This window comes from Bison bison, unplaced genomic scaffold (genome assembly GCF_000754665.1).
Source record: "Bison bison bison isolate TAMUID 2011002044 unplaced genomic scaffold, Bison_UMD1.0 scf7180017864238, whole genome shotgun sequence".
NCBI lineage: Eukaryota > Metazoa > Chordata > Mammalia > Artiodactyla > Bovidae > Bison > Bison bison.
The window spans coordinates 647,003-660,074 of record NW_011494810.1 but is presented as its reverse complement, the minus strand read 5'-3'; the positions used below and the strand labels follow the sequence as shown (position 1 = coordinate 660,074).

The following is a 13,072-nucleotide window of genomic DNA, read 5'->3' as shown; positions in this document are numbered from 1 at the left end:
GTTATCTAGGGCTGCCTGCCACTGCCCTCTGCTGTCCCACCCAGAGTGAAATTTAGTGGCTTAGAGTAACAACTGCTGCTGCTGCTAAGTTGCTTCAGTCGTGCCCAACTCTGTGCAACCCCATAGATGGCAGCCTACCAGGCTCCACCATCCCTGGGATTCTCCAGGCAAGAGTACTGGAGTGGGTTGCCATTGCCTTCTCCAACTATTATTACTAGAGTGACAACTATTTTATTGCTAAGTCACTTCTGTTGTGTCCAATTCTTTGCAATCCTATGGACTGTAGCCCCCCAGGCTTCTCTGTCTCACCATTTTGTGGGTTAGGAATTTGAGCAGAGCTCAGCTGGGAGGGAGACTCATCTGCTCCATGTTATGTCTACCAAGGTCACTAGAAGGTCTTCAACTAGTGGGGAGGTCTAGGATGGTTCCACTCAGGTGTGGCACAGCTGGCTGGAAGCCTTGTTCATTTTGTATAGTAGAATTTACCTGCAGTTTCCCTAGCAAGGATGTCTTAGGATAGCTGGACTTCTTACCTAGGGATTTTAGGGACCCAGAAGGAATATTATTATCTGGAAGCTGCCAGGTTTTTCTTACAACCCTATCTTTATTTATTTATTTTTAAAAAATCTTTATTTTGTATTGTGTATAGTCAGTTAACAATGTTGTGATAGTTTCAGGCCTGAACAAGAAAGGGACTCAGCCAAACATATACATGTATCCATTCTGCCCCAAACTCGCCTCCCATCCAGGCTGTCACATAACACTGAACAGAGTTCCCTGTGCTATACATTATGTCTTTATTGGTTATCCATTTTGAATATAGCAGTGTGTACGTGTCCATCCCAAATTCCCTAATTATCCTTCCTCCCCTACCTTTCCCCCAGCAACCATAAGTTCATTCAAATGGTCAATCAAGTCACTAAGGTCAGTCCTCATTTAAAAAGAAAATTAGTCTCCACTTCTCATTGCAAGATAGAAAAGACCTTGAGATCATCTTTAATCTAGCATGTCTTTTGAGAAACTTAATACTCTCCATGTGTTCTAGAATTAGGTCAGTTCATTTCATAGCTATATGTGTGGATTGACTTTCTTCCAGGTCACACTGCTTTGTTGAATTGGATCTGTGTCATCAGGAAAAATGAGAGGAGTAAGCTCTCATGCATCATTATGTATGTTTGCTACTACCCAGTGGCTGCTATATGGTCGCCCAGGGGGGAAAAGTCCTTCGTCGTCTTGGTACCAGGAATAGTCATGATTTTTTCACTTTTTCACTCCTCTTAAATCAAATGCTTTAGCTTTCTGATTCATATTCCTTTTTTTGTCCTTACTGTAGAAGGACTTCTTCAATTTTGCTTTTTCTTAATTTTTATACATTATTTATATTACTATTATTATACACTATTTCTTATGCTTGCATATTTGGCATATGCATGGCAGGGGGATAAAAATGAATGAATTAAATTTAAAGAAATCTAGAACAGGAAAAAACAAAATACAAATATAAGGTTCTAACATTATCATCTGTTTTACTACTAAGAGAAGTGGCCCACACGGTTCTGGTTTAGTTCTGGTCTCAGTTCTTTCATTTACTGGAAGGACCTTGGCCAAGCTATTGCAACCTCTCTAATAATTAATTTATTTTATGACAATGAAGAATCATAACAGTGATTATACTATAAAGTTATTTGCAGATTAAACAAGATGGTCTGTGTAAATGCACTTAACGTAGTACTTACATTTTGGAAGTCTGCTACAAATACTAGCTATTGCAATAAACTTGAACTTGTTATTTAAAGTTTTTATTGTCATTAATTAGGATTGTATTTATATCCTGTGTTCTCAATTAGAATGCATTCCCTTTTTTGGAAAAGAGATTATGCCATTTTTTTTTTGTTTTTGTACTCATAGAACCAATATAGAGTTTTATATACTCACAATACATATGCTTGTACTAGTTCTCAGTAAATGGTGGAAAAAACTTTCTATAGAAAAAAACTTTAACTTGAAAAAAGCACCACCTAAGACAGGAATAAGAAAGTAATCTACTTCAGTTTTGGAATTTTTTCAAAAGCACATATAATTTATGAAGATTTAAATATATGAAGAAGAGCATAAATTTCTTATAAGTAGTATAAGATTGCTTAGTTTCACCTTATTTATGCTTAAAAGTAATGCAAAAAGGAAGAAAGTTTAGAAAGAGACAAATGGGAGAAGCAGAAGAAAAACAGGAACATGAAAAGGGGAAAAGATCAGGAAATTAGAAGCTAAATAATTTGACACTTACTGGACATCAATTCAGTTCAGTTCAGTTTAGTCGCTCAGTTGTGTCCGACTCTTTGTGACCCCATGGACGAAGCATGTCAGGCCTCCCTGTCCATCACCACCTCTTGGAGTTTATTCAAATTAATGTCCGCTGAGTCAGTGATGCCATCCAACCATCTCATCATCTGTCACCCCCTTCTCCTCCTGCATTCAATCTTTTCCAGCATCAGGGTCTTTTCAAATGAGTCAGTTCTTCGCATCAGATGGCCAAAATATAGGAATTTTAGATTCAACATCAGCCCTTCCAGTGAATATTCAGGACTGATTTCCTTTAGGATGGACTGGTTGGATCTCCTTGCAGAGATCAATTCAAAGCATCAATTCTTCAGCACTCAGCTTTCTTTATAGTCCAACTCTCACATCCATACATGACTACTGGAAAAACAATAGCCTTGACTAGACAGACCTTGGCAAAGTAATGTCTCTGCTTTTTAATATGCTGTCTTAGTTGGTCATAGCTTTTATTCCAAGGAGCAAGCATCTTTTCATCAATTCTGTTTAAACGGTTCCTAATTATGGCCTCTTAGAATTAAAGATCCCTGGGAAAGGTGGGACTTTAGATACTGTGAGAACACAGGAAGTGAGATACTTTGGGTAGCGAATTTGGGGCTCTCTCAAAAACAAGTACACTGTTTCATTATTGACTCCTTAATGAAAAGTACTCTAAGCACACAATACACCTGCCTAGTTTTCTCTGACTAATGGAAACTACACATCTCAGGTCTGTACCTTATGCAGAACCTCCAGATCCTTGCCAGAAGTCTTCTAAAAGCACCCTTCACATCCTTGTTCCTTAGGGTATAGATGAAGGGATTGAGGGTGGGGGTGATAATGGAATAGAAGAGGGAGATAAATTTGCCCTGCTCTTGGGAGTAGCTGGAAGGAGGTTGCAGGTACATGTAGATGGCAGGTAGGTAGAAGAGGGAGACCACCACCAGGTGGGAAGAACAGGTCCCAAAGGCTTTGTGCCGACCCTTGGAGGACTGAATTCTGAACACTGCACGGACAATGAAGCCATAGGAGAGAAGGATGAGAGCCAGGGGGACCAGCACAAAGAAGGCCACCAGCACCGCCAGTGTGGTGTCATTCACAGCTGTGTCAGTACATGATAGCTTGATCATGGCTGGCACTTCACAGAAGAAGTTATTTAGCACCTGTCGCCCACAGAAAGGCAACTGCACTGTCAGGACCACTTGGACGAGGGAGTTGCCAAAGCCACTGAGCCAGGCCACAGCCACTAGCTGCTGGCATAAAGGGCGGTGCATGATAATGGTATATCGGAGGGGCTCGCAAATGGCCACGTAGCGGTCCAGGGCCATGGCTGCCAAAATGATGCACTCAGTGCATCCCAACCAGTGGAAAATTGCATACTGTACTGTGCATCCACTGTAGCTGATGGTCTTGCTGGAGCTGCCCATGTTGACCAGCATCTGAGGAACAGTGGTGGTGGTATAGCAGAGGTCCAGGAAGGAGAGGTGGCTAAGGAAGATGTACATGGGGCTGTGGAGCTGGGGATCCAGGCGGGACACCAAGATGATGGAAATGTTCCCCAACATGGCCAGCACATAGGACACTAGGAGGACCACAAAGAGAGGGAGTTCCAGCCATGGCCTGTCAGAAACACCCAGAAGGATGAAGTCCTTAGGGGGATCCCCCCAAATGCTTTGGTTGTCACTTCTCATGCTGAGGCACTTTCCAGCACCTGGGATGAATTGAGAAAGTTGGCATAAAATAAATAAATAAATAAATGAAAAATGTCTTTCTCATTCCTGTGCTTGCTCTTGCTTTCACAAGTTCCACCTATCTGATTTTCCTTACCTCTTTGAAAGTGAAAATGAAAGTCACTCAGTCGTATCCAACTCTTTGGGACCCATGAAATGTAGTCCATGAAAATTTCCAGGCAAGAATATTTGAGTGGGTAGTCATTCCCTTCTCCAGGGGATCTTCTCAACTCAGGGATCAAACCCAGGTCTCCCGCATTGCAGGCAGATTCTTTACCAGCTGAGCTATCAGGGAAACCTAAGAACACTGGAATAAGTAGCCTATTCCTTCTCCAGCGGATCTTCTTGACCCAGGAATCAAACTGGGGTCACCTGCATTGCAGGAGGATTCTTTACAAGCTGAGCAACCAGGGAAGCCTTATCTCTGTAGGGACACTGAAATATTGGGGAAATCAGAACCATGAATTAGAAGAGTTACATATATGTCTTGCTTTCCTTCATAGTCTTTGACCTTGACTATGCCATTTAATTTTTCTGAAACTTAATTTCTGCATCTGTAATGTGTGGAGAAAGTACCTGCTTCAACTACAGAGTCTTGAGGATGATAAAGGGACATTAGGTTTGTGAAAGCAATTTTCTTCCAGTTTGGTCGAAGTCTGCCATAGCTCCCATCACTATCAGAAGGTTTGAATTCTCTTTACATAGTCATTAACAAGGCATTGGTCATTTTCTCAGGCATTCTTGCTTTGCCTTTTGGAGGTGGTAGTGGGAGGGAGCTTAAAGGTGGTATAAAATAAGAATAAGGGCTTTGTAAACAGATAAGGGGTTTCTTGATAAGAACACATCCTACTTACCTCCTAAGGCTTATATTGCCTCCCTGACCCTCTGTACCATGCTGGTCTCTCCCTCCATGACAGTTCACACATGTGCAGCACTATTATTCAATTTGTCAGTAAATAGAAAGCACAGTCCAACATCTTCTGAGTGGAGGAGTTAAGTCGTGCCCACCTTTGAGTCAGTCATGTCAACAAATGAGACCCCAGAACGTAGAATTCTGAGCAAACGGAGAAAAGTGTTGGTCAGTGGAAGAAACATAGCACCTCAAGTTTTCTACTGAAAGATCCAATTGCCTCTAGAGAAAACAGACAGTTTGAATGACATTTGAATTCCCTCTACAACTTCTTTGCCAAGTAGCTGTTTCCTCTCGGAGTTGAAAGACACAACTGATTCCATTGCTGTCAGAAAGCAACTGGGTTGCTATTTGCTGATTCAAGGGGTCTTACTACTGAGCTGCGTCAATTTCCAAACTCCTGCACTCTCCACAGGACTGTATACCATCAAGTTCTTGGTGGAGATGATATAATCCATGAAACTATTGAAAGGGAATTGAGTCCTGTGTGCAGGTAACCTATGAAGCATTCATTTTAAAATTATTTATACCAAATTCAGTTCGGTTGCTCAGTCATGTCCGACTCTTTGCGATCCCATGAACTGCAGCATGCCAGGCCTCCCTGTCCATCACCAACTCCCGGAGTCCACCCAAACCCATGTCCATTGAGTCAGCGATGCCATCCAACCATCTCATCCTCTGTCGCCCCTTCTCCAATTTTATTAAAAATTGGTATTTTTAATGCCAATTATACAAATGGCATTAAAATACAATTATATTGTATTTTTAATTGGAGTATAATTGCTTTACGATGTTGTTTTAATTTCTGTTGTACAACAAAGTGGATAAACTATATGTATACATATATCCTCTCCCTCTTGAGCTTCCCTCCCCATTCCCCACCACCCCTCTAGGTCATCACAGAGCACCAAGTTGAGCTCCCTGTGTATACAGCAGCTTCTCTCTAGCTATTTATTTTACACATGGTACTGTAATATATATATATGTGTGTCAATCCTATTCTTCCAATTTATCCCACCCTCCCTTCCCCCCGACCCCATGTCCATTCTCTACATTGGCATGTTTGGTGCTTTATACATAAAATCTAAAATTCATAGCGATCTCTTCAGTCTGCTGCTGCTGCTAAGTCACTTCAGTCGTGTCCGACTCTGTGCGACCCCATAGACGGCAGCCCACCAGGCTCCATCCCTGGGATTCTCCAGGCAAGAACACTGGAGTGGGTTGCCATTTCCTTCTCCAATGCATGAAAGTGAAAAGTGAAAGTGAAATTGCTCAGTCATGTCTGACTCTCAGCGACCCCATGACTGCAGCCCACCAGGCTCTTCTTTCCATGGGATTTTCCAGACAAGAGTACTGGAGTGGGGTGCCATTGCTCTTCAGTCTAGATGAGGTAATAAGCATATTTCCTCCCACCCCCACAGTCTTACATTCTAAAGAACTCTAATACATTTGAAAAGAATTCAAACTCTGGGGTTGAAATGGGTAAATAAATGCAAATTACCTTTCTTCCTCTGCTTTTTCAAAGCTATATTATAATATTTCCTATATTCTTGTGGAACATCCAGTTGCTGCACTTCTCCCCCCTACCCGTTCTATCAAAAGTACTTCTAGGATAGTTCTTACTGAATTTCATTATTTTATCTCTAATGGAAAATCAGCACTCAGATTTTGATACATGAGTTGCAGCAGGACAAAGTAGGGTTTGCTCCCTTTTTAAAATGAAAAGTGATCATGTTGCTTTCCTTTCCTAATTTCTGATTCTAAGGTTTCCTCTCAGAACCTAAACTATACAAGAAAGGGAAACGTTGCAGGGATATTGAAAAAAGATAAAAGTATGGGGGTAGTGAAGTCACTCAGTCATGTCTGACTCTTTGTGACCCTATGGACTATAACCCACCAGGCTCCTCCATCCATGTGATTTTTCAGGCAAGATTACTGGGTGGGTTGCCATTTCCTTCTCCATGGGAACTTTCTGACCCAGGGATCAAACCTGGGTGTCCCACATTGCAGGCAGACTCTTTACTGTCTGAGCCACCAAGGAATCCTAAAAATATGGAGGAAGAAAGAAAAATAGATACAGGCTATTGTGATAATAATTACAAATTATTCTTTTTTTTTTTTCAGATTTGTCTTGGCTTTATTTTTTATCTTATTTGATTAAGCACTCAGTGTGAGTGAGATTCTTTAATAACAGCTTTACATGATTGACTTCCCTGGTGGCTCAGATGGTAAAGCGTGTGCCTACGATGCGGGAGACCCAGGTCCGATCCCTGGGCTGGGAAGATCCCCTGGAGAAGGAAATGGCAATCCACTCCAGTACTCTTGCCTGGAAAAATCCCATGGATGCAGAAGCGTGGTAGGCTACAGCCCATGGGGTTGCAAAGAGTCGGACACGACTGAGCAACTTCACTTTCCTTTCACTTTCACTTTTACATGATTATCTTCAGTTCAGTTCAGTTCAGTCGCTCAGTCGTGTCCGATTCTTTGCGACCCCCATGAATTGCAGCATGCCAGGCCTCCCTGTCCATCACCAACTCCCGGAGTTTACTCAAACTCACGTCCATCTAGTCGGTGATGCCATCCAGCCGTCTCATCCTCTGTCGTCCCCTTTTCCTCCTGCCCCCAATCCCTCCCAGCATCAGAGTCTTTTCCAATGAGTCAACTCTTTGCTTGAGGTGGCTTTAGGGCTTTAACAATCCAGTAAGGCAGATGTTTTCACTCCTGTTTTACTGCTAAGCAGACTGACTTGGGGAAGATAACTCGTTTACCTTAGATTATTTATGTAGCAGCAAGAGATAATCAATACTGAAAGCTATGATCTTAATCATTATTCTCTCTAGCACTTTGCTTTTTAATTTTTTAAATTAAGGTCTAATCGACATATAACACTATATTAGTTTCAGGTGTACGATATAATGATTCTCTATTCATATATATTGGAAAATTATTACCATAGTAATTCTATTTGACATTCTGTTTCCATATAGTTACAATTTTTTCTTGTTATGAGAACATTTACAATTTACTTCCTTAGCAACTTTCAAATATACAATACACTATTATTAAGGCAATAATAGAAGGCAATACTAGAAGGCAATGGCACCCCACTCCAGTACTCTTGCCTGGAAAATCCCATAGACAGAGGGCCTGGTGGGCTGTAGTCCATGGGGTCACTAAGAGTCGGACACAACTGAGTGACTTCACTTTCAATTTTCACTTTCATGAGTTGGAGAAGGAAATGGCAACCCACTCCAGTGTTCTTGCGTGGAGAATCCTAGGGATGGGAGAGTCTTGTGGGCTGCCATCTATGGAGTCGCACAGAGTCAGACATGACTGAAGTGACTTAGCAGCAGTATTATTAATTATAGTTACCATGATGTATATTACATCTCCATTACCTATTTAATTTATAAGTGAAAGTTCATACCTTTTGACCCTGTTAGTCCATTTTGTCCATCTTCCCACCTCTGCCAATTGCCAGTCTATTTTCTGTGTCTATGAGCTTTTTTTTCCCCTAGTAGTTCACATATAAGTACAATCAATCATATGGTATTTTTGTTTCTCTAACTTAGTTCACTTAGCATAATGCCCTCAAGGCCCATCAATGTTGTCTCAAATAGCAAGATTTTATTTTTTTATGGTCCTGTAGTATTTCATGTGTATATATACCACATTTTCTTTATCCACTCATTCATTGATGGGTGATGGGTCATTTAGCTTGGTTCCATATCTTGACTATTGCAAATAATGTTTCAGTATATATATCTTTTTGAATTATGTGTATACCTTGTTTTATTGAGGCCACTTTATTGGCCTTTTCATTTATTATATTTTTTACAAGTTGAAAGTTTGTGGCAACCCTGCACTGAAAAGTCTATTGGCATTATTTTTTCAATAGCACCTGCTCACTTCACATCTCAGTGTCACATTTTAGTACTTTTCACAATATTGCAAACTTTTAAATGATTATTTTATTTATTATGGTGATTCGTGATCAGTGATCCTGTCCTCTTTTTGTTTTTGGCTGCACCACATGGCTTGTGGGATCTTCGTTCCCTGACCAGGGACTGAACTCAGGGCCTCAGCAGTGCAAGAGAAGAGTCCTAACCACTGGACCTCCAGGGAATTCCCTATGGTGTGATCTTTGATATTACTGTTGCAAAACAATTATAACTCCCTGAAGGCTCAGATAATGGTTAGCCTTTTTCTTTTTTCAGCAATAGAGATTTTAAAATTAGGGTATGTACATTTTTAAAAACATACTTCTGTTACACTTTTAATAGACTACAATACAGTCAGTAACTTTTATATGCACTGGGAAACCAAAAAAAAAAAAATGTGTCATTTGTTTTATTGATATTTGCTTTATTGTTGTGGTCTGAAACAGAACCCACAATATCTCTGAGTTATGCCAGGATTGTTTTTGGTTTCTTCAGATGAACACCCAAAAGTGGAATTTCTGAATCATATTTAATTGTCCCACTTTTATTTTTTTCCATACCACTTACCATAGTGGCTGCACCAATTTACATTCCCACCAACAGTGAATGAGGGTGGCTTTTTCTCCATATCCTCACCAACAATTGCTGAGTTTTTGGTGACAGCCATTCTGACAGGTGTGAGGTGATACTTCATTGTGGTTTAGACTTGCATTTCTCTGATGATTAGTGATGTTGAACACCTTTTCTTGCTGGCTGTTTATAATGTTTCCTTTGGATAAAATGTCTACTCAGGCCCTCTGCACATTGGAATTGAATTGATTGTTTTTTATTATTAAGTTGTATGAATTTATATATATATTTTGGATATTAACCCCTTATCAGTTATTATAATTTACAAATATTTTCTCTTATTTAGTAAGTTGCCTTTTCATTTTTCTGGTAATTTCCTATGCTATGCAGAAATTTAGTTTGATGTAATCCCTCTTGTTTAGTTTTGCTTTTGCTGTTTTTTCTTCTAGAACTTTACTTTTGTAAAAGCAGTTAGTGACTGGGAGAGCAGCAGCATTTGTGCAAATGACTAAGACAGAAAAGAATGCCAGAAAGAGAAAAGTAATGTCAGAGGAGGGAGAGTGGTAAGGGAATTGAGAAGAGATTTTTTGTAATTTCCAGTTCAGTGTATCAGGCATTTCTGGATGACCATGCGTGCGCACGCGCATACACACACACACACACACACACACACACCTCAACTGCAAATCTGGGCTGTTTTACTTTACATCATATGCTTGATTTCATTATAGCTCAACCTCTACTTCTTTCATCAAGCATCCTCACTGATCCTCACTGTGGGTCATCCCCAGTAAAATCCCATAGACAGAGAGGTTTGAAGAGCATAGGTAACCATATCCTCACAAGAAGACTGAGGTATGATTTTTCAAGGTGTTTTACTTATAGAGATTATAAAACAGACAAACAAACATTTTCTAGCAAACCATGAGAAAGGATAGGAAGTAAATCAGCACTGAATGAGTGTCATTACTTAGTCTGTGTACCAGACACTATATATGGACTGTTTCAGTTCCTACTTCAATAACTCTGGGAAAACAGAAGTTCACAAAGCTTAAGAACATCTTCCTCATTCAGGCTGAAGCTGCAGTATGACTCCATGGGGTAAGATATTTAAGTCCATTGATATTGGTTCATCCAGAGGGTAAGTTACCTCCTCATAAGCCCCCAGATGTCATAACTGCTGAGCCAGGACATCATTGCCTCCAGAGTATGAACAATTCCCTTTTATATTCACAAATCTTAGTTAAATATTCTGAAAAATATTCAAGACCTTGTGTAAAGGAAAATCTTATAAGTGTTATGTTTTTTGTTAATAATTTCCAATATGTTAATTTTTAATTTTGGAAGATTGTAATTTCTCTAAAAATGAGAATCTTACACATTGTGCCATTCAAAGCACTTAGAATGAGTAATGCAATTAATTTATGAAGTGATTACTGATTATGTTCACAAATCCAAAGGTCTCATTCTTCAAATAACTCCTTATTCCAGATGGTATGTAGAGTGCTGAGCTGCATGGGTTAGTCTTTCTTGTGGTGGTGGGGTTGGGGTGGGGAGGAAGGAAGAAGAAGGAGCTGGAACTCAGTAGTGATGGGTCTCTGGGACCAGAAAGAAGGGACACAAACCCTCACAGCAGGGGCACCAGCTTCTGCAAGGAGACACATGTCACTGAGACAGGATGGCCTCTCCTGCATAAAGCTGGTCCCCCACCCATTTCCATTGCCTTTTGATGCTCTCTTTATATTTCATTTCCCTGCTAAAATGCATCTGGAAAGTTGCTGTCTCTGGGACTGTTTGGCTTTACTTGCTCTGTTTATCTTTTTTCATGACCATGCAGGGTTTAATATTGTTTTTGTGACTATGACTCAACATTGTCAAAAATATTCAGAGGCAGCATAAATGAGATTGGAGTCTCATTTACTCGGAGCAACATCCACTCTTCCAGTGAATATTGAATAGCTCATCTACCTAGAGGCAGGGGCAGCCTGTTCTGTTCCTGGATGTCTTTTCTAGCTTCTATGGTGCACAGTATTGTATAAACTGCTTAATGCTTGGCCACTCTTCATTGATCTGCCTGTCCTCTGTCCCATATCATCTTGCTCTCCATTGCAGTCCAGTGTTCCTCATACCACAGACTGACCACCTCTACTGCATGGTGCCGGCTTTAGTTTGTCTGGAGTTAAGGGCTAACTTCTTAACTTATACAGAGAGCTTGGTTAAGGAATGGAGGCTTTATTAGCAGCATGTGGTGCTTTTTGTTGGGCAGAGACATTTAGGGATGAAGTCACTGGAAACATATTCTAGAAAGATACAACATGCTTTCTCTTATGAAGTTGCTAGGACTTCACCCTTACCTGAAGCTTGTCCTCTGAGTACATGTGGAGAGGTTATTCTTAGTCTAGAAGAAAAGACTGCCTTCCGTCACAACATGATTGGTGCGGAGACTAAGTGCCTTCTGGGTGAGCTCCATGGATCTGCTATAGTCTTGGTCTCCAGAGTCCCTGCAGACATTTTGATTTGGTGGAGCAAGCTTATGTGCTTATGTAGTGGAGGTTACCTCTGAGGATAAGACTCTAAGAAGACAAACCTTCCTATGTCATGCTCCATGCTCACTTCAAAATTATCCCTCAGATGAAATTTGATCTCCTTGTCTACATTTATTTCTAAAAGGGCTCTGTTCTTTCTCCCCAGACATTGAGAGAAAAACCTTGTTCTCCTCTGACTTGTAAGTTATCCCTGATGTTTTGTTTAATTAGTGTCTGAGGGGTTATCTGATAATTGATGTAGTCTGAGAGTTTGGAGTACTTGCAATTAATGGTAAATCCTAGAAGACCAGAAGACCAGAGGAAATGGACCAATAATGAGGAATGAGAACTCTGTATTTTTAACTTTTTCGGGTAGCTCAAGAATGCTTTAAAACCAGAGTGAAAAATTAATCTGTCTAGCACATAATTCAACCTGAAAGTGGACATTGAACAGCCTTCAGCACCAAACTCAGCTAGTCACCGTCTGTGTATTTTTGAGCAAGTTACCTAATTTCTGTGTGCCTCACTCATGATCAGAAAACTACAGGAAACCCTCATGTCATCATTCAGTCTATTATAAGTGCAAAATGAGTTGATTTTTATAAAGCATAAAGCACTCAGAACAGTGACTGGCACAAAGTAATAGCTTTGGATTTTTTTTTTTTTTCAGACTACTACACATGGTTTCAACTGCCTGTTCTATTTGTCACATGGAAAGGATGGATGAAAACATCTTTTGGTAGGCAGCCAGTGTGAAGTGGTACAAGTTTTAATTCATGTAAATAAAAGCTGCTGCTGCTGCTGCTGCTGCTAAGTCGCTTCAGTCGTGTCCGACTCTGTGCGACCCCGTAGACAGCAGCCCACCAGGCTACCCCATCCTTGGGATTCTCCAGGCAAGAACACTGGAGTGGGTTGCCATTTCCTTCTCCAATGCATGAAAGTGAAAAGTGAAAGTGAAGTCGCTCAGTCGTGCCTGACTCTTAGCGACCCCATGAACTGAAGCCTACCAGGCTCCTCCGTCCATGGGATTTTCTAGGCAAGAGTACTGGAGTGGCTTGCCATTGCCTTCTCTGAAATAAAAGT

At 40.6% G+C, this 13,072-nt stretch overlaps 1 protein-coding gene across 1 annotated transcript; it reads right to left on the bottom strand.

The window, feature by feature from the left end:
- Window positions 1-3,020: 3,020 nt before the first annotated feature.
- LOC104993388 (olfactory receptor 2B11) lies at window positions 3,021-4,004 on the bottom strand. Its single transcript, XM_010846628.1, has one exon. The coding sequence runs from the start codon at window positions 4,002-4,004 to the stop codon at window positions 3,021-3,023; it is 984 nt and encodes a 327-aa protein (XP_010844930.1).
- Between the last annotated feature and the right edge of the window lie 9,068 nt (window positions 4,005-13,072).

Coding starts and splice junctions, on each gene's coding strand:
- LOC104993388 (XM_010846628.1), bottom strand. CDS start 4,004: ATGAGAAGTGACAACCAAAGCATTTGGGGGGATCCCCCTAAGGACTTC.